Consider the following 26,880-nt stretch of genomic DNA (forward strand, 5'->3'; position numbering starts at 1 on the left):
TTCATGCCAGTGTCTTACTGCAGAAAACTAGTTTATTTACTGTCACATAAGTTCTTTTTTAAAAGATTTTTTTTTGTTTGGGATTGTGCAGGATATAATAAGACACACATAAAGATTTGAGAAATCAAAATCCTCATAATCTATTACCAGAGGCGGAGCTAGCTGCTCTGACACCTGGAGCAGCGCACGTGCTATGCACCCCAGGGGCAGGTCTAGCCGCTTGCGGGGGCAGGCCGAGCCACCCGCAGGGGCAGGGTGAGTGTCCCAGGGGGGTGGCATGGTGATGTCACCCCCCCAGGGATGACACGCAGCGTGGGCCGCACCCACCGCACGCCCTTCCTCCGCCAATGTCTATTACTTACCTGTTTCCTAATACCGTAATTAAATTCACTATTGCATTAACTCATGCTTATATACTTGCAAGGTTGACACACGATGCATCTCTGGCTTCATACACTCCCAGATGAGATCTTGCAAATTGCAACAGACGACCCCGCCTGTTTAATCCTTTTATATTTCTGCATTTCTTAACAGTGTGTTAGTGTAATGAACTTTGACCCCACAGCTTCACAAAAAGGGTTCTCTATGCACAGTAGGGCAAAAAAAATAAAAATAAAAAATAATAATAATTCCTTGCTTCTTTCCAAGGAAACCAAACCCTGGGCAAAGTGCCTGAAACCAGGGGCGTAGCCAGGATCAAAACTAGGGGGGGGGGCAAGCCATAGTCGTTCAGGGGCGGGGCCAAGGCACGGAAGGGGAGGGGCCACGAAGTGGGCGGGGCTAAAGGGCCAGCGGGCCTGATGATATTGTGGCGGCGGCAGCAGCGGCCACCTTGTGCTTCTGGGGCTGGTAGCGTTGGCGGCTACCCTGCTTGGCTGGAGAGGACGGGAGGCGTTGCTGCATATCAGCATAATATTTCAACCATGGTTCAAGCCCCACCTTAGGAAAAAAAAATCCTGCATTGCAGGGGGTTGGACTAGATGACCCTTGTGGTCCCTTCCGACTACAATTCTATGATTCTATTGATATATTACCATAGCATATGCATCATTCTGCTTTCTTGAATTGTCCTACTCCTAGGCATAGCATCCAACTCCTAGAGGCCTAGGTGCCCCCCCAATTACTGGTAAATACCGTATTTGAAAGAGTCATCCCCCCATGTTGATGGGCTTTCTATGTGGGGCTTATCTGCCCCCCCCCGTATTTTATTAAGGATGGAAGAGGGAGGGAAGGAAGGAAGAAATAGAGAGAGAGATAACTCATATTTGTGGGTGTCTCTGGATGACGCTGTGATGCTGGAACTCTGCAGCAAGAGGACAGGAGGGTCGGGCAGGCGAGAGGGGGTGGAAGGGCGGGCGAGGGCGGGGCAAGGCATGGCTGCAGCCACGACGGCTCCGAGGCGTTGCTGCATATCAGCATAATATTTCAACCATGGTTCAAGCCCCACCTTAGGAAAAAAATCCTGCATTGCAGCGGGTTGGACTAGATGACCCTTGTGGTCCCTTCCGACTACAATTCTACGATTCTATTGATATATTACCATACCATATGCATCGTTCTGCTTTCTTGAATTGTCCTACTCCTAGGCATAGCAGCCAACTCCTAGAGGCCTAGGTGCCTCCCCCCCCCAATTACTGGTAAATACCGTATTTGAAAGAGTCATCCCCCCATGTTGATGGGCTTTCTATGTGGGGCTTATCTGCCCCCCCCCCCGTATTTTATTAAGGATGGAAGAGGGAGGGAAGGAAGGAAGAAATAGAGAGAGGGATAACTCATATTTGTGGGTGCCTCTGGGTGACGCTGTGATGCTGGAACTCTGCATGTACAGGAGCCTTGTAAGCAGCTTTCTCTCTGCTTGATTTACAGCAGGCACGTCCAACAGGTAGATTGTGATCTACCAGTAGATCACTGGATGTCTGTGGTAGATCACTGGTAGGTCACTGGCACCCCTAAAAAAAGCTCACCCAAAATTTTCCTCCTACCTCAAAAAAGTTGAACTATGACCTGAAGCCCTAAACAAAAATGGGCCTCCCTCCCTCCTAAAAGAAGCTCAACAAGTTTGACCTAAACCCCAGAAAACAGGACTTCCCTTCCTTTAAAAAAAACTCAACAGCTTTGACCTGAACCCCCCAAAAGGGGGTAGATCACCCCCAGTTTTAAACTCTGAGTAGATCAGAGTCTCTTGGGAGGTGGCCACCCCTGATTTACAGTATACAGATGCAGGAGGAGGGGCAGACTGGAACACCAATGCTTTTTATAAACATCACTGTGTCTGTCAAAGCTACAGCCTCCCCCCTTTCTTATTCACTTCTTTTTAGCCTTGCAGAGCCACCTTAGTCAAATTGAATCCTCTGAGTCTGCACCCTCATTAAATCGCCAATAGAACTCTTAATGCTCCTGAATGCTCATTAACAACTCCCACTTAAGAACAATAGGGTGAAATGGTCAGCTATCGAATCTTGCCTGGGGATATATGCTCCATTGTCTTAACTGCTTAACTACTGGTAGCCACTTTGCTTTATTTATTTGATGTGTTTTTGTTACTGCTGTGTCCCCCCCCCCAGCAAGCTGAGACTTAGCTGCTCTTGCTAAAGCAAAGCCCTTTCCACTTCAGTTTTTGGAGGGGAAAAGTGCTGGTTATGGTCTGTAAAATACATTAATTTTTTTGCTTCTAGGGGGGGCAGCTGCCCCCTCCTGCCCCCCCTGCCTACGCCCATGCCTGAAACCCCCTGGAACCTTGCACTGCTCTGATATTGGAGTGGCTGCCACAGTGGGTTTCTAAGAAGAACCCCCATATCCTGGAGATGCAGAAAAGAGATTTGGGGGGAGAGTTGGTAGGGGAAACAGCTCATGACTGTGTGCATGTGCGAATAGATCACCAGGAGGAGGAGGAGCTAGAAGGAAGCAGGATGCAGAGTCTGCGGGATTCGTGCACCTTCGCTGGCAGCCAGCGCGTCCAAAGCCCAGAACCAGGGCTTGGCCACCAGGAGGCAGCGCGGAGTTCGGGCTCATCTGCAGGCTGGCAGGAGGGGGGTGGGGTGAAAGGAGTTGCAGCAGTTTGCTGGCCCGGCTCCTTATTCCCTACGCAGGTCTCCGGGTTTGGGACGACCCCTTTGGCTGCCTGCTGCTCGGCGGGCCGGTGCGGGCAAGCGAGAGAGAGAGAGCGCTCGCGCAATTACGCCTGTGCAGCCCGAGGTCAGAGGGAACGTCCGCACCAGAGGGGAGGAGAAAGGAGAAATTCCCTCGTCTCCCAACCCTAGGCGCGCAGGGGACCGACGCGCGGAGCCCTAGTTGCGCCCTGCCCGGAGGGTAGGGATTTTTATTTTACTTTATTCACGACGCGGCTGCAGCAGACTGTCCTGAGCTCTGCTCGGTTCTGGACGGCGCCTCTCGTGCGCTTCCCCCCACTTGTTGCAGCACCTGCCGCCATCTGGGTTTTGCCTTCGCAAAATAGAGCTACAAAGGGGGTGTGGTTTGGGGCGTGTGTGTGTGTGTGTGTGTGTGTGTGTGTGTGTGTGTATGTGTGCAGAGTTCGAGGAACCTCAGCACAGCGATCCGCTTGCAAAACCGGAGCGGCGTCTGGATGCAAGGCAGCGTTGGCAAACTTCTGCACCTTCGCCCCCGTGCGGATTCTCCTCCAAGCCCTCTTCTCTTCTTCGGTAGAAGAAGAGCTGGAGTTGCATTGTTTCCTCTCCGCGCCGGTCGCGTCTCCCAAAGTAGGAGTGCAGCAGCTGGCGCTGAGCCACGCCGTGCGAATTTGACAGAGCACAATCCAGATACCGTCCGAAGGGGAATCAAGATGTGCAAAGGGAGCCTCGGAGAGGCCGGTGCCCTCACTGCTTAGCCTCCGAGCCGCACCACCACCACCGCTCCTTTCGGATCCGTTAACCCGCCCCGTCGAACTTAGGGTTACTTATAAGCAAAATGAAAACGAAGGCGGATGCCAGGGAGCTGTCTGCTTCCGCCACCGCTATCCAGGATAGAGCGGACCTTCTTCAGGCGCCCCTCCTCTCCGATCGCGGCCCCTTTGCCCGACGGGAGACGGTGGAAGCGATAGACCTGTCTCTGGACGGGCTGCTGTATCCCAGAAGCAGCGACGAGGAGGAAAAAGAGGACGAGGAGGAGGGGGAAGAAGAGGACGAAGACGACCAAGAGCAGAAGTCGTGCCTCCCGAATGAGGAGGCGGGAGAGAGGAAAGGCGGCGATTCTTCCTCGGTCCGGGACAGCTGCGGATCCCCAGTGGACAAAGACGTCTTGGACCGGGTCCTGGATACTTTCCTGGCCCCCTCCTCCAGCCAAGGCAACACGGGGAGCCCCTCGACGTGGTCTTTCTTTGGCTCGGACATCCCCGAGTTCTCCAGCGCGCTGATGAGCCGCCGCTCCGACGGGAAAGGCGAGGACGCGCCAGCAAACGCCTCTTCGCTGCCTCCGGCGCCGACGTCACCTTCTCCGGTTGTAGCCTCTTCTTCCAACTTGAAGACATTCAAAGATGCGGACGGGCCTCCTTTCAAAAGCCCGAAGGGCAAGGCGCCAGGATCCGCCGCCTCGGCATTTTCCAGGGAGGAGCAGGGCTTCGCAAAGCGGAGGTCGGCGGAGCAGGAATCGGACGGCGCCGCCGCTTCCTCCAGCGGCGGCAACCGGGCTTCGCCCGAGAGGCGCTCGGACATCGCGGCAGCTGACCAGCCCAGCTCCCACGACCTGTTCAACCTGCCCATCCTCCCTCTCAACCAGGCGTACCTAGCCGCCAGGACCCGGCAGCTGCTGGACGTGGACGAGTATGGTGAAATGCTCCCTTTCGGCGTGCAGGCGAGCACCCCGCTCTCGCCATCCGTTTGCTCCCTCCAGGATTTTACAAACCACATTTACTCGGCCAGAGACGGGCAGCCGCCGCAGCCGCCTTACGCGTTCGGCTCCGTCGGGGATTTTCAGCGCAGCCTCAAGATCAAGGAAGAAAGCCTGGTGGCTGCGTCTGCTAAGGACAACAGCGGCGGCGGCGGCGGCTCTTACTCGACTGCCAAAAGTTTGCCGCTGCAGCCGCCGGCAGCAGCAGCAGCAGCGCCAGCGATGCCTTGCTCAGACTACTCGCCTCCGAGCGTGGTTCCAAGTGCGCTTCCTCCTCTGCCCAAGAATAGCATGAGCGGCATTCCCGAGGCCCCCTCTTCCTCGCTCGAGTCCTTTCTCTATAAAGCAGAGGCTGCTGCAGCTGCTGCAGACGCCGCCCCCGGTGGCCCATACGGACCAGCGCCTTGCAAAGCCTCCACCAGCTGCGGGGCGCAGAGGGACATCCTCAGTTTGCCCTCCACGTCGGGCGCGCAGCCTCCGATCCTTTACCAGCCGCTTGCCCTGCACGCGCCGCAGCAGTTCGCCGGCCTCAGAGACGGCTTGCCTCAGTTCTACTCGCCCTATCTGAATTATCTAAGGTAGGAGCTTTTCCAGCCTCTATTTGGGGGGGGGGGGGGTTAAGTGACGTTTAGGTGGAACTTGAGAAAATTATTAGGGGCAGAGAGATAATTTTTGAGGTGAGTCAGTGTTCCAGTTATGGCCAAAAAGGTGGCTTTGGGGGCTTGATCAAAGTTCCGCCCCCTGGCAGCTTTCTAAAAATAGGAATTGAGGGGGCTGTTGCAAACATAGGTGATATTATAGTGTCAACCTATTTTTGTTTTCCTTGTGCTGCACTCTTTGTACGCTGTTTAGAGACGGTTGGGTTTAAACAGCATGTAAATCGTGCAAATAAAGAACAGTATTCTTTTTTAAAAAGAAAAAGAAAGAAAGAAAAAACTCTGATTCCCTTATCATTTGAGTACTGTCACTCATCTTTCCACTAAAAAGTCAATTGTAAAGCCATCCATTGAGAAAGCTGCAACATGGGTGCCTTCTGCAGATCTAGAAAGAAGTTTCAGAAGACTGATAGGTTCTGTAAATAAACCCTTCCCTATTCAATATTTTCACTTTTCTGCTCTATGAAATATATTGTTGTTGTTTAGTCGTTTAGTCGTGGCCGACTCCTCGTGACCCCATGGACCACTGCTGAAATAATTTTTAAAATGCATTGAACTCCTGCGATAGAGGGGCGGGCATGGGGTGTGTATGAGTACAGTACTGCTTACCTAAGCTAGCTGGCTGGCGCTGGCTTTCCAAAGCCTCTGGCAAGGGTCTTTCCTCTCCCTTTTAACTGGAGCAATCAGGGTTCATAAACTGATTAATCAACCATTTAAAGCTTGCAGCTCTACAACTTACACACAGTCCTGTGATCCACTCCTTCAGTGGAGCAGAACAGGGGGAGGGCCTGGTAGGACAGAGTGCAAATCGTCATATTCCACTCCGCTGATTTTCATTATAGCTAATTGTATTGCTTTAGCTGCATTAAGGTTGTAGTCCTAAATAAAACCACTGGCAATTATTCCCCACTGATACGCGAGAGCTGAGTAAACAAGTCTATGGTTGTACTGATTTAAACACATATTTGAAATACAGGACGCTTAATAATTACAGCCTCTTATTACCTTGCACAACGGTTTCACTATTCAGAGTGCCACTTAACTGCTATGCTTTAGTCCTCTTTAAAATAATACAGTCACTGCTTCTCTTTGATATTTCCTTTCTTTTAAAAAAAGAAGAAGCAAAAAGCAAATTGAAATGTGTTTTGCCCCCTATCAGAAGCTTGTTTGAGTTGCTTAGAGTATTCAGTTAGTCTCATGGACCAGTTGCTGTCCCTCAGCAAAACCTACCAGATCTGCTTGTTGCAAGGGAGCAAAACCAATAGCAAATTAAAACTACACAAACACAAACATCTACATTCCGTTCAGACCAAGTTTTTCTACTTATGGACAAGAGTTTCTACAATGTGAGCAAAATGGAAGAATTATGGAGTGGCGTACGACCTGTTATTTCTTGAAAACACATCCTCACTGTTCCCCCCCCCAAAAAAATTCTTCAAATTGTAACAAATGTCGCTTCCCCTCAAAACGGTGGTTTGCAGAATTTCAGTTACTGTTTGTAAATGAACAGCGGTTCATTCCCGGAATGCTTTTCAGAGTTCGCAGTGATTGACAAACCATGCATCATTTAAACCCCACAAAACTTATCTTAAAACTGCTATGTAGCCGATCAATCTCACCATTCAAACAGGTGCAGCTGATTGCTATGCCTTTGCCTTTGTTAGAAATTCAACATTAACACGTAGAGGAGAGGCAGCCGAAGTATACCTGATAGAGCACTTCAGAAGTCTGCTAGCTGGCACTCCCACAAAACCTCTGAAAACCTCAAATTCAAAAATGCGCATTTCTCGGCCAACAAGGAAAAATACCGTTTTTTGTCCTTAACATGCAATAAATGCTAGTAATCTGTGTATCAGACCCTACCAGAAACCATGAAGCTAAGAATGTTGAAAAGTTAGTACACTAGCAAAGTTCTTGAATCCAGCTGCGAAAGTGACACATAGAGAATCCTACCACCGATGGATATTAAATGCACTGACATGAGGTATACGCCAGCAGATAGCCGTACCGAGGAAGCTGCTTCCCTCCTGCTTCTTGCTGGCGGAGAATATATTCTCAAAAGGTTCTATGGTTTGAGACAAGGCTATAAAGGAAGGCATCAAAGCACACTAGAAAGCTGCATGCAAAAGTAGATTGTGCAGTACTCAACCCCCAGCCTACTTGTGGTCAGCTCAGATGAAGTTCCATTGAAGTTGGTAAATGGTGTGATCTCTCAGGGCTTGATTAATTTGAGGTTTCTTCACAACAGCGATATTTCATTACTAATGAGAGGAAGGAGGTGCAACGTGGTGCTTCCATGGGGGAAGCGGGGTGGGGTGGGGGTGGGGGCGAGGACAGGATGTGGTCATCTTTTTGGTCAGCGATGTTGCTCCTGCCAGCCCTCCCTGGGAGACACCATTTCGTGCATCTTTGGCTGGAGAGACCCAAACATCTCACTTGAGGGTGCTTCTATTAAACTGGGTGATGGCTTGGGCTATAGAATGTATTGCTTATAGAACGGTGGGGAGGGGGAGGCAGGGGGGGTGTCCTCCTAAACGCTAGGAACGAATAAATGCTAGGATTCTGATGAATTGGGATATGGATAGTATAGAATTGTGCCAGACATGGGAATTCCTGTGCTGGCTTATGCAAACCAGCCTGGGTGGCTGGGGGAAGAGCAAAACTGTTAGTATTATTATTATTTTTAAAAAGGTGTTGATAGAAGGATCCTTTGGCCTGGGGAGTCAGGTGGCATAAAGGATGCTGGGGTAACTGTGTATGGAGTTTTGAAGCAGGGGTGCCTGGGAAGAAGAAGGGGGGGGGAGAGGCTGGGATCCATCTTTGAGGGAAGCAGGTTGACGGATACTTGCGCTGCGGCCTCTGAAAATGTGCACGCTGTAAGGTCTGGACTTCCTCCATGCAGACGGAAGGTGTAAATAGGTGAATAAACCCTATTCCTTAAAGCACGGCAGTCTCTGCCGTGTCCTTTGTTCTCCAAAAGGCAGGGCCAGATTTAGGTTTGATGAGGCCCTAAGCTAGGCACCCCCCAAACTTCGGCCCTCCAGATGTTTTGGACTACAATCCCCATCTCCCCCGACCACTGGTCCTGTTAGCTAGGGATCATGGGAGTTGTAGGCCAAAACATCTGGAGGGCCGCAGTTTGGGGATGCCTGCCCTAAGCTACTGAAGGTAATAGGGCCTTTTATATGTCCAGCTGTCCTTTGTCAACAACAAATTGTCACTGTTTTTTGTGTGTGGAATACATGCTATATGGTAATTTGTGGACCTAATAGGTTCATACACAACCCAACCACTGTTACTATATGTAGCTTTTAATTTATTGGTTTTTAAATCTTATATTTTGGAAATGTACATTGTTTTTTTTCTCCTTTAATTTTTTTTGGGGCCCCCCAAGAGAGTGGGGATCTAAGCCATCAATTGTTTAGCTTATACATAAATCTGGCCCTGCCAAAGGGACACAGACCCTGTGTGTGTGCCTGTCGCCCCATGTGCTCTGCCACTGCTTGGCAGAGAGAGGGCTTTAGTATGTTGTTCACTGAGAGCATTTTAAAAGAGGAATTGCCTTTTGGGTACTGCAACTTGGTGAGGCTGAAGTGGGTTTTACTCCACGTGGGGGCAGGTGTTTTTTTCCTTTTAAATCAGCAGGGGTGCAAAGTTCAGGGGTGCTTAATTTTTGAGGCAGTTTTGGTTTGGTGTTGCGTTACTGTAAGAGAACGAAGGAGGAAACATTTTGGTTTACGAAACAAGGCACGGTGCATAGAAAATGGATACAGGGAAGTTTTTCTCCCTCTTAGATGCTGGGTGGGGGGTCATCAAATGGAACTCAACAGAGGGATATTCAGGACAGGCAAATGTGAGTGTGCTATATATTTATAAACTTAATATTTTTAGAATCGATAAGCATCTCTAAATCTGTATAACGGTGGCCCCAAACCTTTTTGGCAACCCTCCCCTTGGTTCCACAAATTCATCCCTAGTGCCCCCTACCCAACCCTAAAGGTAAAGGTAAAGGGACCCCTGACCATTAGGTCCAGTCGTGACCGACTCTGGGGTTGCGCGCTCATCTCACATTATTGGCCGAGGGAGCCGGCGTATAGCTTCCAGGTCATGTGGCCAGCATGACAAAGCCGCTTCTGGCAAACCAGAGCAGCACATGGAAATGCTGTTTACCTTCCCGCTATAGTGGTTCCTATTTATCTACTTGCATTTTTGATATGCTTTCGAACTGCTAGGTTGGCAGGAGCTGGGACCAAGCAACGGGAGCTCACCCCGTCACAGGGATTCGAACCGCCGACCTTCTGATCAGCAAGCCCTAGGCTCAGTGGTTTAGCCCACAGCGCCACCTGGGTCCCTCTACCCAACCCTATACAGAGCATTATTCAGTGGTTTGCATGACCCACTGAGGAAGATGATAGCACGATTAAACTGTTTGGTTTAGCTAAATTCAACACAACAAGTGAATTCAACACAACAAGCTCCGGTGATACAAGCTTTTCAAAGTCTGATGATCATTTGCACCTCCAGTGACCCCTTTGCCTCTTAGTGTCCCCCTAGGAAATCCCTCCCCCCCCCAGGAGGCAATACTGTCCACTTTGGTAGCAACTGAGCTGAAATATCTGGAACACTGTTTGAAGCAACGGTTCTCAAAATGGCAGCCTAAAACCAATGAAACACCAACTCAACAGGGATTCAACCATGAGAAACAGGGTCTGATCTTCTGGTTCCCACCTGTTGAAGACCAAAAATGTACTGCAGGGGTGGGAACCTGTGGCCTTAAGGTAGTTATTGGACTACAGTTCCCATCATCCCTGCCCATTGGCCATGCTGGCTGGGGCTGATGGGACTTGAAGTCTATCAACAGCTGGACGGCTGCAGGTTCCCCTTCCTTGATCTATCAAGTTGATTGCTAAATCAAAAGTCAGCTTATTCATCAACCCAAATCTCGCTGAAGTGTTCAATAGCCCTAATCTTTTTGTTTGTTTGTTTGTTTGTTTCATATAGCCCCAGAGGGCAGATTTTACCTTCTGAATACGAAAGGCAGAACTTAAACGCTGAGATAGAGACAGTCACTGCTTCTAATAGCCAACTCGGGTGGCGAGCATTGATAGCCTTGGTGCCAGACCGGGGTCCCTGAGAAATGAGGGGGCAATAGTGGAATGCTTCAGGGAACCTTGAGGATTGCAGAAGGACAAAACAGCAACTCTCCCTGTGAGGACTGAGCATGTTTAGTAGCCAGGGAATGTTGACTATCAGCTAGAAAAGAAAAATGGAAACTTGCAGGTAGAGAGTCCATCCAGAAGAATCATAGCATTGTAGAGTTGGAAGGGATCCTGAGGATCATCTAGTCCAACCCCCTGCAACACAGTTGAACTTGCAACCTTGGCATTATCAGCACCTCACTCTAACCAACTGAGCCATGCAGGCTCCCAGGTATCCTAGGGGAGGAGATAGCTAGTTGACTAGAACCGTGTCAAGAGGTGAGGATACACTGCAACATTTTGTTGCAGCTCCCAGCTTGTTTCTTCTCAAGACATGGATATCTTGTCTTTTTTTAAGACTATCATGCAGAATGTAAAATAGCTCAGTGTTGTAGCATCTGCCTGGTCCCAGGTTCAGTCCCCCGCATCTCCAGGTACAGCTGTGAAGGGTCCTGGATGAAACCCCTCTGCAAATTACACTGAGCAAGATGGACCAGTGGTCTGACTCAGTATCAGGAGTTTCCTGATACAGCAGCTGTGAGGAGCCTTTGGTCCCTCCAGAAGTTGCTAAATTCCAGCTCCCATAAATCCCAAGTTCAGCAACACCTCAAAGACCAAAGGTTTCCCCACCATCACCACTAATAGTGGATAGCACACATGTCAGCAATATGTCAGGGGAACAGTGTAGTTTTTAAAGTTAATCGGCTGCATTTTACCTTCCATATATCTCTTCTCCCCTGGTTCTTTCCCTCCACTTGGCTCACATCTAGTAGGAGGTACCAGATGAGCATCATGAGTGACAGGCAAGGGGAACCTTTTGGCACATCAGATGTTGCCGAAGTACAACTCCCAGGATGCCTGGCGCCATTGGACACACTTGTTCAGCAACATCTGGAGTGCCAGAGGTTCCCCAACCTGATGTAGGGAGAGAGTCTGTAGGTGGGTTAAAAATCGGACCTCCGGCACTCTATATGTAATTGATGGAGGCTGACCTGCATTTCGAGAGACACACTTGCCGATGCCTCATCAGTTTTGGCGTAGGGGTGACCTCACAACTGTTGAAGGACCACTGTTTTGGTGCTTATAGACTTGGGTGATTTTCTCTCCAAACTTCTGCCTTTGCAACATTGGGTGTCCGTTGCAAAGTAAGACTTGCCATTTCTCCTGCTTTACCCATGATGCATTTCTATTCCAACGCTTCTCATTTTTGTTTCCTTTGTCCAGGTCGGATGCAGAAGCTGGCCAGAGCCCTCAGTATGCTTTTGAATCGTTGCCTCAGAAGATCTGCCTCATCTGCGGCGATGAAGCTTCGGGCTGCCATTACGGAGTGCTTACCTGTGGAAGTTGCAAAGTCTTCTTCAAGAGAGCAATGGAAGGTATTGTGCAGTGTCATTCGTTGTCGTGGTCGCCTTATAATTATCATGGAATGTGTAATAATTATTACATATAAGAATTATAAGTATTATACATTCCTTATCATTATCATGGTCACCTAATAATTAATGTGGAATTGTTATGGAATAATTAATATGGAACAGAAGTCTTAAAAATACTTTTAAAGGATTTGATTCAATTGATCGATTGCATCTCTATGCCACTTTTCATTCAAATGAACCTCACAGCGGCTTGCAACCAATAAATAACCAAAACATAAAGGTAAAGGTACCCCTGACCATTAGGTCCAGTCGCGGACGACTCTGGGGTTGCAGTGCTCATCTCGCTCTATAGGCCAAGGGAGCCAATGTTTGTCTGCAGACAGCTTCCAGGTCATGTGGGCAGCATGACTAAGCCGCTTCTGGTGAACCAGAGCAGCGCACAGAAACGCCGTTTACCTTCTTGCCGGAGCGGTACCTATTTATCTACTTGCACTTTGACGTGCTTTTGAACTATTAGGTGGGCAGGAGCTGGGACTGAACAACAGGAGCTCACCCTGTTGCATGCATTGTGGTTGCAATGTTTGCTTAAGTAATTGGCTAAATTAATTAGGAAAATAAGGTTGCATGCCAAACAGCACTAAGTAATGGTCCTGCCAGGACAAAGATTTCAACTTGCGTAATGGCACTTTTATTGCTCTCCTCCCACTACACTCCCCCAACATGTGTTTCGGGGGAGAGAAGTCCTGTTGCACAAATAGAAATCCTTCGTTTGGAAACTGACCTTTACTAAGTCAGACTACTCTGAACAGCAATGGCTTTCCAGGAGAGTTATTTTTTATATATTTCTTTATTTTCCACAAGATTTATATACACTTGATTGGAACAAAACCTCAAGGCAGTTTACAAAAAGAACAGAAGAGTGAAATCGCCAGTAAGAAACGGTTAAATACAACTGCATTACTGTATTAAAAATATTTGGGAATTAAGGAAAATGAACAGTACACTAAAAACAGATTAAAACGCATGCCAACACCCTGCAGGTCTGGATAGGCTTGCTTCAACAAAAATGTTTTAAGCAGGAACTGGAAAGCATACAGTGAAGGCACCTGCCTGAGGTCAATCAGCAGGGAGTTCCAAAGTGGAATGCTCTACACTAAAAGTCCAGTTTCTTAAAAATGCAGAGATGAGTATTATGAGGTATCTGTAACAGCGGCAAATTCCGCAGATTGAAGTGGCAGAGGCGATATTTCAGGTAAACTGGTCCCAATAGTAACACCTTAGGCTTGGCTGATCATCAGAAACAAGTGCAGGTCTCTGAGCAGAATTGTTGCATGCCGACAGGTTCTGACTCATGCCAGCAACTGTGCCACAGCCTTTTGTAAAAACTGCAGCTTCTGAATCAAGTGCAAGGGAAGCCCCACATAGAGCACATTGCATTAATCCAATCTTGAAGTAACCAAACTACTGTGGCCAAGGTTTCCCAGTCCAGGGACAGCCATAGTTGTTGCGCTGGCCGCAGCTGGTAAAAGGTACTCCTAGCCACTGCGGCTATCTGATCTCGATCCAGAAGTCCCCTCAGACTGCGAACGTGCTCCTTCAGAGGGAGAGCAGCCCCATCCATGGTTGGCAGTTGACCAATTTCTCAAGTATGGCAACTCACCCACAGTGCTTCCATCCTGCCAGGATTCAGTCTTGGCTGGTGTTTCCTCATCCATCCTCCCATCTCATCTAGGCACCAGCTCAGGAATTCCACAGCCTCTCCTGGTGCAGATCTTAATGAGAAATAGCTGACACCTTGCCCCCCCCCCATGCACCTCTCGGCTACTCTCAACAACTTGTAATAGATTTTTAAAATTGCATCCAATCATGGTATTTCCCCAAGGTATTTCTGGAGACACCAAGCAAGGGTTGAAACCGTGAAACCGTGACCTCCTGCATGCCTGACAGATCCTCTGCAGCCCTGCCCGCTGAGCTGCATTCTTTCCCCTTTTGACGGATGAAAAAGATGCCCCCATTAATCTAGCAACAGGTTGCTCTGTATTTCCTAAAAATACAGTTTGCTATAAAAACTGCAGATGGTCTTCTCAATCTTCCCTTTACACACACACACACACACACACACACACACACACACACACACACACCATATCCTATGGTTTGCAAGCACTGTATTGGCCCAAATATAAGCCACACTCCCCCCCCAATTCCGACCATGAAAAAGTTGAAGTGCGGCTTAAATTCGTGACCTCACAAAAATTGGCTTTTACAATATCACTGCTGAAATAGACATATGGTAAAATGGAATGGGTGTGAGTGCCTGAGGCAGCGGCGTCTTAAGCGCCCCCGGAGCCGTGGTGCGCCGGATCCCTCCGGTGCCCTCCCGCCCCGTTCCGGCGCCCTCCCACCCCGTTTCCCAGCGCTGTGGGCGGGTGGGCGCCGCGCACAGCGCGGGTGTAACAGGCGCTGCTGCGCGGCAGGCGGGCGGGCAGGCGCAGCTGCGCGGCGGACCGGTCGGCCAGCGGGTGGGCGCAGCTCGCGACGCCCTCCTGGCGGGCCGGCGCCATGTTGCCCTGCGCCACCCAGCCTGCACATAGGGCCGGCTCTGGCCTGAGGAATTTTAATGGAGCAGCTTATATTCGGGTATTGTCTGTTTTTCTTCTCTCCCTTGAATTTTAAAGCTGCGGATTATTTGCGGGTGCGGCTTATATTCGGGCTAATACGGTACTCATTTAGTAAGATGGGTTGCTTTATCATCCTTTCAAATGATTATTTTGGGTTAAGGAGTTGACTGTTGCTCGAAGGTCAGCAACACCTGGGGAGCCAAAGGTTCACCACACTTGCTGTAGACCAAAATGTCTTATTTTTATGTTTTGCATTTTCATACATGGAGGTCTCGTACACCCCAGGTAGTGTGGTTGCTGACCTTGAGCCAGACATCTTGGAGAGTGAAGTCAAATGGGCCTTAGAAAGCACTGCTAATAACAAGGCCAGTGGAAGTGATGATATTCCAGCTGAACTATTTAAAATTTTAAAAGATGATGCTGTTAAGGTGCTACACCCAATATGCCAGCAAGTTTGGAAAACTCAGCAATGGCCAGAGGATTGGAGAAGATCAGTCTACATCCCAATTCCAAAGAAGGGCAGTGCCAAAGAATGCTCCAACTACCGCACAATTGCGCTCATTTCACACGCTAGCAAGGTTATGCTTAAAATTCTACAAGGCAGGCTTAGGCAGTATGTGGACCGAGAACTCCCAGAAGTGCAAGCTGGATTTCGAAAGGGCAGAGGAACCAGAGACCAAATAGCAAACATGAGCTGGATTATGGAGAAAGCTAGAGAGTTCCAGAAAAACGTCTACTTCTGCTTCATTGACTATGCAAAAGCCTTTGACTGTGTCGACCACAGCAAACTTTGGCAAGTTCTTAAAGAAATGGGAGTGCCTGATCACCTCATCTGTCTCCTGAGAAATCTCTATGTGGGACAAGAAGCTACAGTTAGAACTGGATATGGAACAACTGATTGGTTCAAAATTGGGAAAGGAGTACGACAAGGTTGTATATTGTCTCCCTGCTTATTTAACTTATATGCAGAATTCATCATGCGAAAGGCTGGACTAGATGAATCCCAAGCCGGAATTAAGATTGCCGGAAGAAATATCAACAACCTCAGATATGCAGATGACACAACCTTGATGGCAGAAAGCGAGGAGGAATTAAAGAACCTTTTAATGAGGGTGAAAGAGGAGAGCGCAAAATATGGTCTGAAGCTCAACATCAAAAAAACCAAGATCATGGCCACTGGTCCCATCACCTCCTGGCAAATAGAAGGGGAAGAAATGGAGGCAGTGAGAGATTTTACTTTCTTGGGCTCCTTGGTCACTGCAGATGGTGACAGCAGTCACGAAATTAAAAGACGCCTGCTTCTTGGGAGAAAAGCAATGACAAACCTAGACAGCATCTTAAAAAGCAGAGACATCACCTTGCCGACAAAGGTCCGTATAGTTAAAGCTATGGTTTTCCCAGTAGTGATGTATGGAAGTGAGAGCTGGACCATAAAGAAGGCTGATCGCCGAAGAATTGATGCTTTTGAATTATGGTGCTGGAGGAGACTCTTGAGAGTCCCATGGACTGCAAGAAGATCAAACCTATCCATTCTTAAGGAAATCAGCCCTGAGTGCTCCCTGGAAGGACAGATCGTGAAGCTGAGGCTCCAATACTTTGGCCACCTCATGAGAAGAGAAGAATCCTTGGAAAAGACCCTGATGTTGGGAAAGATTGAGGGCACTAGGAGAAGGGGACGACAGAGGACGAGATGGTTGGACAGTGTTCTCGAAGCTATGAACATGAGTTTGACCAAACTGCGGGAGGCAGTGCAAGACAGGAGTGCCTGGCGTGCTATGGTCCATGGGGTCACGAAGAGTCGGACACGACTAAACGACTATACAACAACAACAGTGTGTTGCTTGCTAGGATAAAGGGTTTGCATGGGGCAGGGGACCTCCAGCTTCCTCAGTGGTCTCTGTCCTTTTGACCTGCACTGGTTGTCTTTCCTTGAATGTGGTATGGAATTCTTAGGTTCTCTGTTTGGACCTCAAGCTGAGAACATCTTTGTTCATGCTCCCTTGGAAGCAGGGAGCAGGCATGGTCGACTTGGCTTCCCCAGCTGAGCTGGTTAGCTGGACTATGAATCTTTTCTTTCCAAGTACAGTGGTACCTCGTGTTGCATAACCTCTAGGTTATGGAATCTTCGGGTTATAGCCATGGCAAACCCAGAAGTGTATACGAAGTTTTCGGGATACCAAATCCTGGCTTTCTCATTCATATAAATAGTCCCCGAAAAATCATTTTCTGCCTGTGTTACTTTGAGGCCATTTACTTACATTCATTTTTTGATAGAGTTGCAAGCTTGGTGGATTAAGGGGATGCTGTGGACATAGTGTATCTTGATTTCAGTAAGGCTTTTGACAAAGTCCCCCAGGATATTCTCGCGAGGAAGCTGGTAAAATGTGGGTTGACTGAGGTAACTGTTAGGTGGATTTGTAATTGGTTGACTGACCAAACCCAAAGAGTACTCATTAATGGTTCCTTGTCATCCTGGAAAACAGTGACTAGAGGGGTGCCACAGCAGCTTTCTGACAGTAAGAGCTCTTTGACAGTGGAACATACTCCCTCGGAAGAAGGGATGTTCCTTCATTGGAGGTTTTTGAGCAGAGGCTGCATAGCCATCTGTCACGAATGCTTTACTTGAGATTCCTGCATTGCAGGGGGTTGGACTAGATGACCCTCCAGGTCCCTTCCAACCCTACAATTCTATGGTTCATGAAATGGGAATTAATAAAAACAGCTCTGAGTCAGAATTGGCATGAGTGCCTCAACTTGCATACACAAAAACATGATTTCAGGGTTTGTGGTGAAAAATTGGACACATTGTAAAGGATTATTAGATATCCAAGAAAAAATGCTCCAACATCCGCATAATTCCCCTACTTAGAATGCAGAGTTAGTTTTTGCAAACTCTAAAAAGAAGAATGTTGCAGGTAGCTTCTGTTGACCCTGAATGCCCTCGCATCTCTAAGCAGGTTTCATACGACTGAGACATCTCTCCGAGGAATAACGACATGACTAACAGCAGACAGTTCCAAGTTACTTCTGTTTCGCCTTTTTGATATAATTGAGCAGTAGTACCCTGGTGCCAATCACTGTTTCAGAGCCGCTGCTTCCAGCCCCTCACAATTTTGTGGATGGAAAAATTGTGTCGTGGCTGTGGGGTTATTGCACAACAAACTCCATTTTCTGAAACAAATAAGAGCCTCCCCGCAAATAAATCAGCAAGGATGTTTGGCTATTTGTCAATCTTGTATAGCCTTCCCATAAACTTTGTGCAAACCACTCAAGATGAATGTGCAGTAAACAGGTTCTCTGATAGCAACCCATCTCAATACATAGCAACCCAGTACTAATTAGAGCAGCAAAAGGAAACCATCTGCTAAGAGTTTGCACTCTTGGCAACATCTGTATCCCCTCTTTGAAATCTTTGGTGGCCCTTCACCCTGGTCTAGAATAATATTTTTGGTCTGCATTGAGAGAAAATGGAATGTGCCTCCAGGGGTGAAGTCAAACCACCAGAGAATCGCAGCGCCTGCTGTGGCTGCAAAGACCCGTTACTTGTAATGACTGCATCTCGTGTTGGTTTTGCTGCGTTAGGGGCACCGAAGTGACCTCCCCAGGGTGCAAGCCTAGGCAATCCTGGGCTGTCCAGATGACAAGAACCCCCCTCTTGGCATCACTGATGTGGTCCAAAGGAAAGCAGAGCAATATGTTTGGCACCAGCTTTGCTATAGGAGTTGCCAGAAGGAGATGTAAAAGGCACCACCCAACCTTCTTAGGTAGTCCACTCCAGATTAGTGTAGGGTTTACTCCTGAGCCTTTTCTTCTTCCGAAGATATGCTGCAAGGCAGCACAGGTTTAGGTTTCAGAGTTTACCTTCTAGATAATCTACCTTCCCAGGTGATGAGCCCCATCTGCCACTCACTTCCCTCTACAGCATGTGCACAAACCACCTCCTTGACCACTGGACCCACTATTGGTCTCACCCAGTCAATCTGCCAGAGCCTGTCTTTACATACAGGGGAAGTTCCTAATTCACTGAGGGTTTGATACCCAGCAGATGCCATCACCTGGTTTAGCCAGCCAGTCGAAGCCATTTCCCAGGATGTAGCTGCTGTCTACTGGTTTTCCCAGTAGTGATGTATGGAAGTGAGAGCTGGACCATAAAGAAGGCTGATCGCCGAAGAATTGATGCTTTTGAATTATGGTGCTGGAGGAGACTCTTGAGAGTCCCATGGACTGCAAGAAGATCAAACCTATCCATTCTTAAGGAAATCAGCCCTGAGTGCTCCCTGGAAGGACAGATCGTGAAGCTGAGGCTCCAATACTTTGGCCACCTCATGAGAAGAGAAGAATCCTTGGAAAAGACCCTGATGTTGGGAAAGATTGAGGGCACTAGGAGAAGGGGACGACAGAGGACAAGATGGTTGGACAGTGTTCTTGAAGCTAAGAACATGAGTTTGACCAAACTGCGGGAGGCAGTGCAAGACAGGAGTGCCTGGCGTGCTATGGTCCATGGGGTCACGAAGAGTCGGACACGACTAAACGACTAAACAACAACAATCAGGGTTAAAGGACACCTTCCAGCCCAGGCAAAAAAACTTGGGGTGTGAAGCAGGGCCAGGGAGGGGTGTGGCCTTCAGGGAAGGGGTGTGGACTGCACAGAATTCTGAAGGCTGAACAGAGAGGTTTAGTCCCTTGGCTTGAGGTTTCCTACCCTGGTTTGTTGTATTGATTAAGGTGTCCACAGTTTCCATACTTGGCAGTCTCATCTTGGAGGAGGCTCTCTGAATCATCAGCTGGATCCTTGGGCCACGCAGTTGGCAAGCATTACTACTCCTGCCCTGCGCGAAGCATTTTTTGACGTTGGTAATGTCTGGGCTTGGAGCTGATTTCCCCTCAAGTGAACCTGTGATCCTTTGGCCGTGTCAGATTTGTTACCATGTAACTTCCCCCACCCACCCATCCACACCACCCGTGTTCCCCGTGGAAAGACGTTCTGGATCCCCGTTACCAGAGAAGCAGCAACTTTTTTTGAAGCAGAAACAAAGCAGTGTTTGCAGGAGAAACAACACAGAGCCTCTTGGCACTTATAAGATTAAATGATTTATGGCGGCATAAACATTCATAATCTGGGATCTGGTGAAGCGGGACAATAGTTGTGCTGCAATAAATCTATTCGCCTTTTAGGTGCCAGCAAGACTCTTTGTTACAGAGCAGTCCTGTAGGCTCAGTGGGAGGAGAAAGTCGCCCTGACAGGCAGATAGGCAGATCTGAAGCGCTGCTAGACTTTGCACCATCAGCGTTGGAAGGTAGGAATAGACCCTCTTCCTCTTCCCGTCAGTTAGTAATTATTATTATTTTTGAAAGAAAACATTTTACTTCCTATTATGCAAAGGCTGAAATACTTCTCCCCCCCCCATTCCAGGGTCTGTGCTTGAAGATGAGGGCTTTGGATCCACTAGATTCAAAGCCTCCATGGAATGGCCCTCTCCAGATGAGTAATGACTGGAAGGGGGCACCCAAGGATGAACCTCCCTCTCCACTTGACTGGAGATCAGCTAAAAACAGTATATCATTATCATTATCATTTTTTCCTAATTATATCCTGCCATTCCTCCCAATGGCCTTCCAGAGACTGTAGGATTACATCCTTAGATCACTGTTTGGTTCTTCTTCTGGAAATGAGCAATCTGAACTGGTCTCCACTCTGGAATCTCCTGGCCAGGTGGCTTAGCAGAATACGCGGGTGGGTGAATTAAAATAAAGGCTTCTATGACTTTATTTGATACTTTTATACTTCCAGTTCCTGCATATGGAAGCTAAGAATGGGTTAGCATACGTGGAAAACTAGACCGGCCATACCATACAAATAAAATAACAAGACAAATAAAGAGCAGCAACAAATAACTATAAAGCCTCAAGCCCCAAACACTACAATTCATGTTACAGATGCTTGGGTTAACGTGAGTCTTTGTTTAAAGATGTCAGTGGCTGGAGAAAACAAAATGTCACCTGGGAGGGAGTTCTGTAGGCAGGGTGCTACCACCAAGAATGCCCTGTCACCACCCTTCTAGCTTCTGCTATGGACACCAGAGCATCTCCTACTGATCAAAACGTCTTGAGTTTGTTGATGCTGGGGAAGATGCTTCCTCAGGGACTTGTGTCACAAGTTGTTTATGGTTCCATAGCTTCTGGACTATCTTCCAGGATAGACTTTGATCCTGTGAAGGGTGTTACGAGTGGGATAACAAGCAGACCCAGTAGCAGACAGTGGTGCTGGACCTCTCACCTGGCCTACCTCCAGCTGAGACATTCCTGCATACTGAGAGAGGGGGCAGTAAGGTTGGTGCAGTGTTGACCCGCTGGTGGAGCCAATGGTGCCCCTCCTGCTGGTGTGTTTTCACCGCAGCCACCCAGCCACTGCCTCGCCCCCCTCCCCTTGGTATGCAGCAGCGACACAGCTGGAGGGAGGTTGCAACGCTGTCTGGTATTGACCGGACCACTTGCATGTTATGAGAATATCTGTTGGGATTGGGTGGCCCTCCTGTGGAGTCTGCATCCCTGGCAACTCTCCTTTTGGAAATTAATTTCTGGCTCCCCCATTCACCTGCTTCTGAAGCAGCTCTGCCCTGTGTACCATGATTAACGACCCCGCAATCAGTTTTGTTTCCATAGTTAATCCAATTATCTGCCAACATTGTATTGGGTGCTATTTCATTTCGCTTGCCTGCTCTCACCTTTGCATCTGCACAATAGGCACCATGGTTCACTTTTGACAGATGCGTGCTTTATGTATTGTGCTAATATATTTCTTGGGGTAGTAGAACAATAATCATTATTTGGGAGCTTTGCACATGGCGGCTGTTGGAAGCAAAACAACATCAAACCTTTAGTTACGTAAAACATACTCAGTACCCACGTGAGACGTAACCGGCTTTACTCTTGAGCATAAATCAAGTATATTATTCACTGTATCATATTATAAATTTAAACAGAAACGAGCCATAAAATACAACAGAAAAAGCAGAAGAATCAGTAGATCAGTTCACACTCTAATCAATTCATGGATCAGGTCAGCTCCAAACATGCGCTAGAGTCAGTTCCACCTGCTGAGTCATTTGGTCCACGCAATCCACAAGAAGAGTTGTTCTAGTTCCACAGAATCCTTTCACAAAGTCTAAGGATTTCCATAATATTAACCTTGTTTCGCCGTCCTGGGCTTCATCAGTAGTACAAATGCATATGTGATGTAACACATTAGTGTGACATAGTAGTAGCTGTGATATTTAGTTAGAATTTAGTCAGAAACTTGTTACATCACATATGAATCTAATGAACGGACGAGTGCCTACCACTCTGGCTCTGGTTGGTACCTGGATGGGAGACCACCTGTTTCACCTGCTTCAAAGGTGGGATATACCTTAAATAAACAAAACTAGGCTGCTTCCTTTTCACATGGGTGGGCAGACAGGTATGCCAGGACAGCATAGCTGCCAAGTTCTCCCTTTTTTAAGGGAAATTCCCTTATGCTGAATAGGCTTCCTCGCGAGAAAAGGGAAAACTTGGCAGCTATGGGACAGATGAGGCAGTCAGTGGAGCTTGGACCACGCTCTGTCTGCTGCAGTCACCAGCAGAACCCGGCAGGCTCCTTTGAGCTTCTCGTCATTTCCAATATTTTCCCGCCCACTTCTGGGTGGTGGAGAAGTAATTTTTGCACCAGGGATGAGGAAGCTGTGGCCCTCCAGATGTTAGAGTGGTCCAAGTCCTACCCACTCCAGCTGCTGATGGGAGCTATACTATCAGCAACCTTGTTTCCAGTTACATATTTATTTTAATTTTATTATGATTACACTTATATTCCCCGCCTTCCCTCCAAGGAGCAACATGTGACATTCATGCTTATTCACCTCCTCTCCATTTCATCCTCACAACAGCTCTGTGAGGTAGGCTGGGCAGAGAGATAGCATAGCAGGAAAACGGTATTCTGATTAGAATTTGGCCAGAAGAATCTCAAGTATTACAGCATACTAAGGGAGATGGGTTGGGGCAGTTCAATACCTTACTGTAATTTTGAAATTAGGCAAATGCCTTGCATATTTCCCCCCTCTTAGTCACACATTCTACCCTTCAGAGAGATGCTGGAATTTGAATGCAAAGGTCAAAGGACTGGTTTCGGCATTCTAAAAGCACAGATATTAACCTGAGACGATTTGTGTGTCTGTGTTGGTGTTTAAAATATTCTCTTCATCATTATTCCCCCCCAAAATCTATTCAACTTGTTCAACCGGATACAGATATTCACATGTTTAGAACTAATACGTTAGGGAGACAAATGAGAGTCCAAATTACCTGCATCAGGCAAATCAGCAAATTGCTTCCTAATTATTTCAGACGTGGTTTGATTCTCTTTTCCTCCGCGTTGTGCAGATAACCGACAGCTCAAGCCTATACATGCTTACCCAGAGGTAAGCCCCACTGAATTCAAAGGAATGGTGTGTGTGTAGGATTGCAGCCTAAATTAGTGCAAGGAAGCTCTTACCCGGTTTACAAAGAGACCACAATGGGCAAGCACTACAAAGCTGCCAGGGATAAGTGCCTACAGCAGGGATGGGGAACGTTGTCTGGCAAGTGGAATGGATCCTTATTTCCCTGACCCTAGAATCATACACAGTCACCCATGTGTAATTCTTGGCAATTCCCTCCTACAATCAAAAATGGATTGGAAGAAGGCCAATGAATCATAGAATCATAGAGTTGGAAGAGACCACAAGGGCCATCCAGTCCAACCCCCTGTCAAGCAGGAAACACCATCAAAGCATTCTTGACATATGCCTGTCAAGCCTCTGCTTAAAGACCTCCAAAGAAGGAGACTCCACCACACTCCTTGGGAGCAAATTCCACTGCCGAACAGCTCTTACTGTCAGGAAGTTCTTCCTAATGTTTAGGTGGAATCTTCTTTCTTGTAGTTTGAATCCATTGCTCCGTGTCAGCTTCTCTGGAGCAGCAGAAAACAACCTTTCTCCCTCCTCTATATGACATCCTTTTATATATTTGAACATGGCTATCATATCACCCCTTAACCTTCTCTTCTCCAGGCTAAACATACCCAGGACTCTAAGCCGTTCCTCATAAGGCATCGTTTCCAGGCCTTTGACCATTTTCGTTGCCCTCTTCTGGACACGTTCCAGCTTGTCAATATCCTTCTTGAACTGTGGTGCCCTGGTAGGCCAAATCATCTGACACCATATGACATCAGGTGATGCTGCACTTTGAAACCCTCAATTGTTGGGACTACAGAGGCCAAAACTGGGCTCTTTGAAAGCCCTTTTGCAAACACACCCCTGCTGCTCTTTGAACCTCCTAAAGCCAGGTTCCACATCTTCAGATGGATTGGACACCTGTGGCCAAAGTCTAATGTGTGATATAAAAAAACCCTGTGCAGTCCATTTGTTTGGAGTCTGTGGCTGACCCTTTTCAGGGCAGTCCGTGCCCCTGATGTTTGCGGAGCCAACTTGGGCCTTCTCAATTTGGATCTGTAATGAAGGGCCGTGGTTCAGTGGCGGTGCGTCTGCTTGGCCTGCAGAATTTCCCGGGTTCAATCCCTGCCATCTCCAGGTAGATCTTGGAGAGAACCTGGTTGGAAATTTAGTAATAATTACTATAGTTTAATCAGAAATACTGTGGGGAAGAAGACTGTGACCAAGTAGCCTGTGTGCCTGATTGGCCTCCTGTTCAGGTGAGCATTGTTGATGTTCAGTGGGACTTAAGTCATTATTAACTGATACTAACTCTTGAGAGTCTCATGGATGCAAGAAGATCAAACCTATCCATTCTGAAGGAAATCAGCCCTGAGTGCTCACTGGAAGGACAGATCGTGAAGCTGAGGCTCCAATACTTTGGCCACATCATGAGAAGAGAAGACTCCCTGGAAAAGACCCTGATGTTGGGAAAGATGGAGGGCACTAGGAGAAGGGGACGACAGAGGACGAGATGGTTGGACAGTGTTCTTGAAGCTATGAACATGAGTCTGAGAAAACTGCGGGAGGCAGTGGAAGACAGAAGTGCCTGGCGTGCTCTGGTCCATGGGGTCACGAACAGTCAGACACGACTAAATGACTAAACAACAACAACTCTCATTGATTTGGCAAAGTCTGGATCTACTTAAAATCCCGTTGGTTTAAATGGTTCTACTCTGACTAAGTCCATGTTTATTACTTTTATATACTGACCTCATTCAGAGAGCTCTGTGTGGCACGCTTGGTTCATTCCTTCCCCCGCTTTAATCCCCACAGCACCCTTGCGGGGTAGGCTTGTATGAGACCCTGCCTTGCCTGCACACTGCCTTGCCAAAGTGGTACAAGTGCTGGTTATCTCCTGCTTGAACTACGGCAATGTGCTCTATGTGAGGCTATGTGACTCAGAAACTGCAACTAATCCAGAATGTGGCAGCTAGACTGGTGACTGGGAGCGGCCACTGGGACCATATAACACTACAGTGGTACCTCACTAGACGAATGCCTCACAAGACGAAAAACTCGCAAAACGAAAGTGTTTTGCGATTTCAATGGAGACTCGCAAGACGAAGTTTCCTATGGTGCGCTTCGCAAGATGAATTTTTTCGTCCCATAGGGAGCCTCGCAAGACGAAATCCCCCCCGTCTTGCGAGGCACCCTATGGGAAACCGCACTTCAATGCGTTCCTATGGGAGCCGCTTCGCAAAACGAATTCTTCGCCATACGAAGCGACTCGCGGGACGAATTAAATTCGTCTAGTGAGACACCACTGTAGGTTCTTCACTGGCTCCCAGTACATTTCCGAACACAATTAAAAGTGTTGGTGCTGACCTTTAAAGCCCTAAGCGGCCTCGGTCCAGTATACCTGAAGGAGCATCTCTACCCCCCATCGTTCAGCCCGGACACTGAAGTCCAGCGCCGAGGGCCTTCTGGCAGTTCCCTCGCTGTGAGAAGTGAGGTTACAGGGAACCAGGCAGAGGGCCTCCTTGGTGGTGGCGCCCGCCCTGTGGAATGCCCTCCCATCAGATGTCAAGGAAATAAGCAACTATCTGACTTTTAGAAAGCATCTGAAGGCAGTTTCAGCTCCCTGTATTGGGAGGTTTTTTAATGTTTGATGCTATATTTTGTTGGAACCCATCCAAAGTAGCTGGGGCAACCCGGTCAGATGGGCTGGGATCCTTCTCCTCCTCCTCCTCCTCCTCCTCCTCCTCCTCCTCCTCCTCCTCCTCCTCCTCCTCCTCCTCCTCCTCTTCCTCCTCCTCCTCCTCCTCCTCCTCTTCCTCCTTCTTCTTCTTCTTCCTTTCATTATTTGTATCCCGCCCATCTGACTGGGTTGCCTCATCCACTCTGTGCAGCTTCCAGCATATATAAACATAACAAAACATTACATATTAAAAGTATAAGAAATAAATAATTATTATTACACTGGTTCCCAGCAGGTTTTAATAAGTTAGTATCTAAAAAAGAATTTGGGGGGGGGGGGAGGCGAGCGGAGAGGAAGCCTGTTTCTTCTCTCTCTCTCTCTCACTACCTTGCACTTTGTGCAAGCTTACATAGCAAGGGATATGTTTAAAAATACATTCGAGGGCCACGTCCATAATAGAAGCAGTTCACCAATAACAACCGACTGATCATAATATCACTGTGCTAATGTCATGGTGACCCTTACATTGTTAAAGTCCATAAGATACTAGTTTTTCATCTGTTGAGTCATGTTGAACAGGAACAGATTGGTTCGTTCCTTCTTAATATGACCCAATGCCGGGGGGGGGTTGGGGGGGGGAGAAACACACCAAGTGAAACGTGGCTGTTTAGCCTCTCAGTACCAAGGCTGTTCCCTTCTGAATCTCCCTGCCCCCTCCTCCCCTGTAGCTAATAAAAGCACCTCCGAGGTGCATTGAATTACCCAACCAAGAAGATAGAAACAATAATTAAAGAACCATTAAGTGACGGATGAATCGATGGTCCCATCCAGCTAGTTGCTAGAATAATAGTAATTTTAAAAAGACCTTTTACTTTGGAAGCAGTTGTTGTTGAGCATTTAGCCTGAAGGACGGTTTATACATTTTGTTTACACCTCTGAAAACAGATCAGGATGGCTGACATTGAAGCTGACTAACGTTGTTTCCAGGCTATAGTTTAGTGATTTGTTTGGATGCTTTGCACTTTATTCACCCTAGCTTTCT

At 47.8% G+C, this 26,880-nt stretch overlaps 1 protein-coding gene and 1 long non-coding RNA gene across 4 annotated transcripts in view; one reads left to right on the forward strand and one right to left on the reverse strand.

Moving 5' to 3' along the window:
- Positions 1–7,751, reverse strand: part of LOC148686033 (uncharacterized) — a 131,623-nt gene extending 123,872 nt beyond the window's left edge. The window contains exon 1 of the long non-coding RNA XR_015949718.1: positions 7,659–7,751. This is a non-coding gene — a long non-coding RNA (uncharacterized LOC148686033). The remainder of the gene's footprint in view (positions 1–7,658) is intronic.
- The window catches only part of PGR (progesterone receptor), a 58,138-nt gene continuing 34,401 nt past the window's right edge, over positions 3,144–26,880 (forward strand). The window contains exons 1-2 of one of the 3 annotated variants that reach the window (XM_035115742.3): positions 3,144–5,420; positions 11,921–12,072. In XM_035115742.3, the coding sequence (XP_034971633.3) occupies positions 3,925–5,420; positions 11,921–12,072 (1,648 nt within the window). In that variant the 5' untranslated portion in view covers positions 3,144–3,924. Of the gene's footprint in view, positions 5,421–8,327; positions 8,418–11,920; positions 12,073–26,880 lie in introns of those variants that run through there. The other 2 variants (XM_088668385.1, XM_088668384.1) reach the window with 2 other exon arrangements.

Source organism: Zootoca vivipara, chromosome 4 (genome assembly GCF_965207765.1).
Source record: "Zootoca vivipara chromosome 4, rZooViv2.hap1.1, whole genome shotgun sequence".
NCBI classification, from domain to species: domain Eukaryota; kingdom Metazoa; phylum Chordata; class Lepidosauria; order Squamata; family Lacertidae; genus Zootoca; species Zootoca vivipara.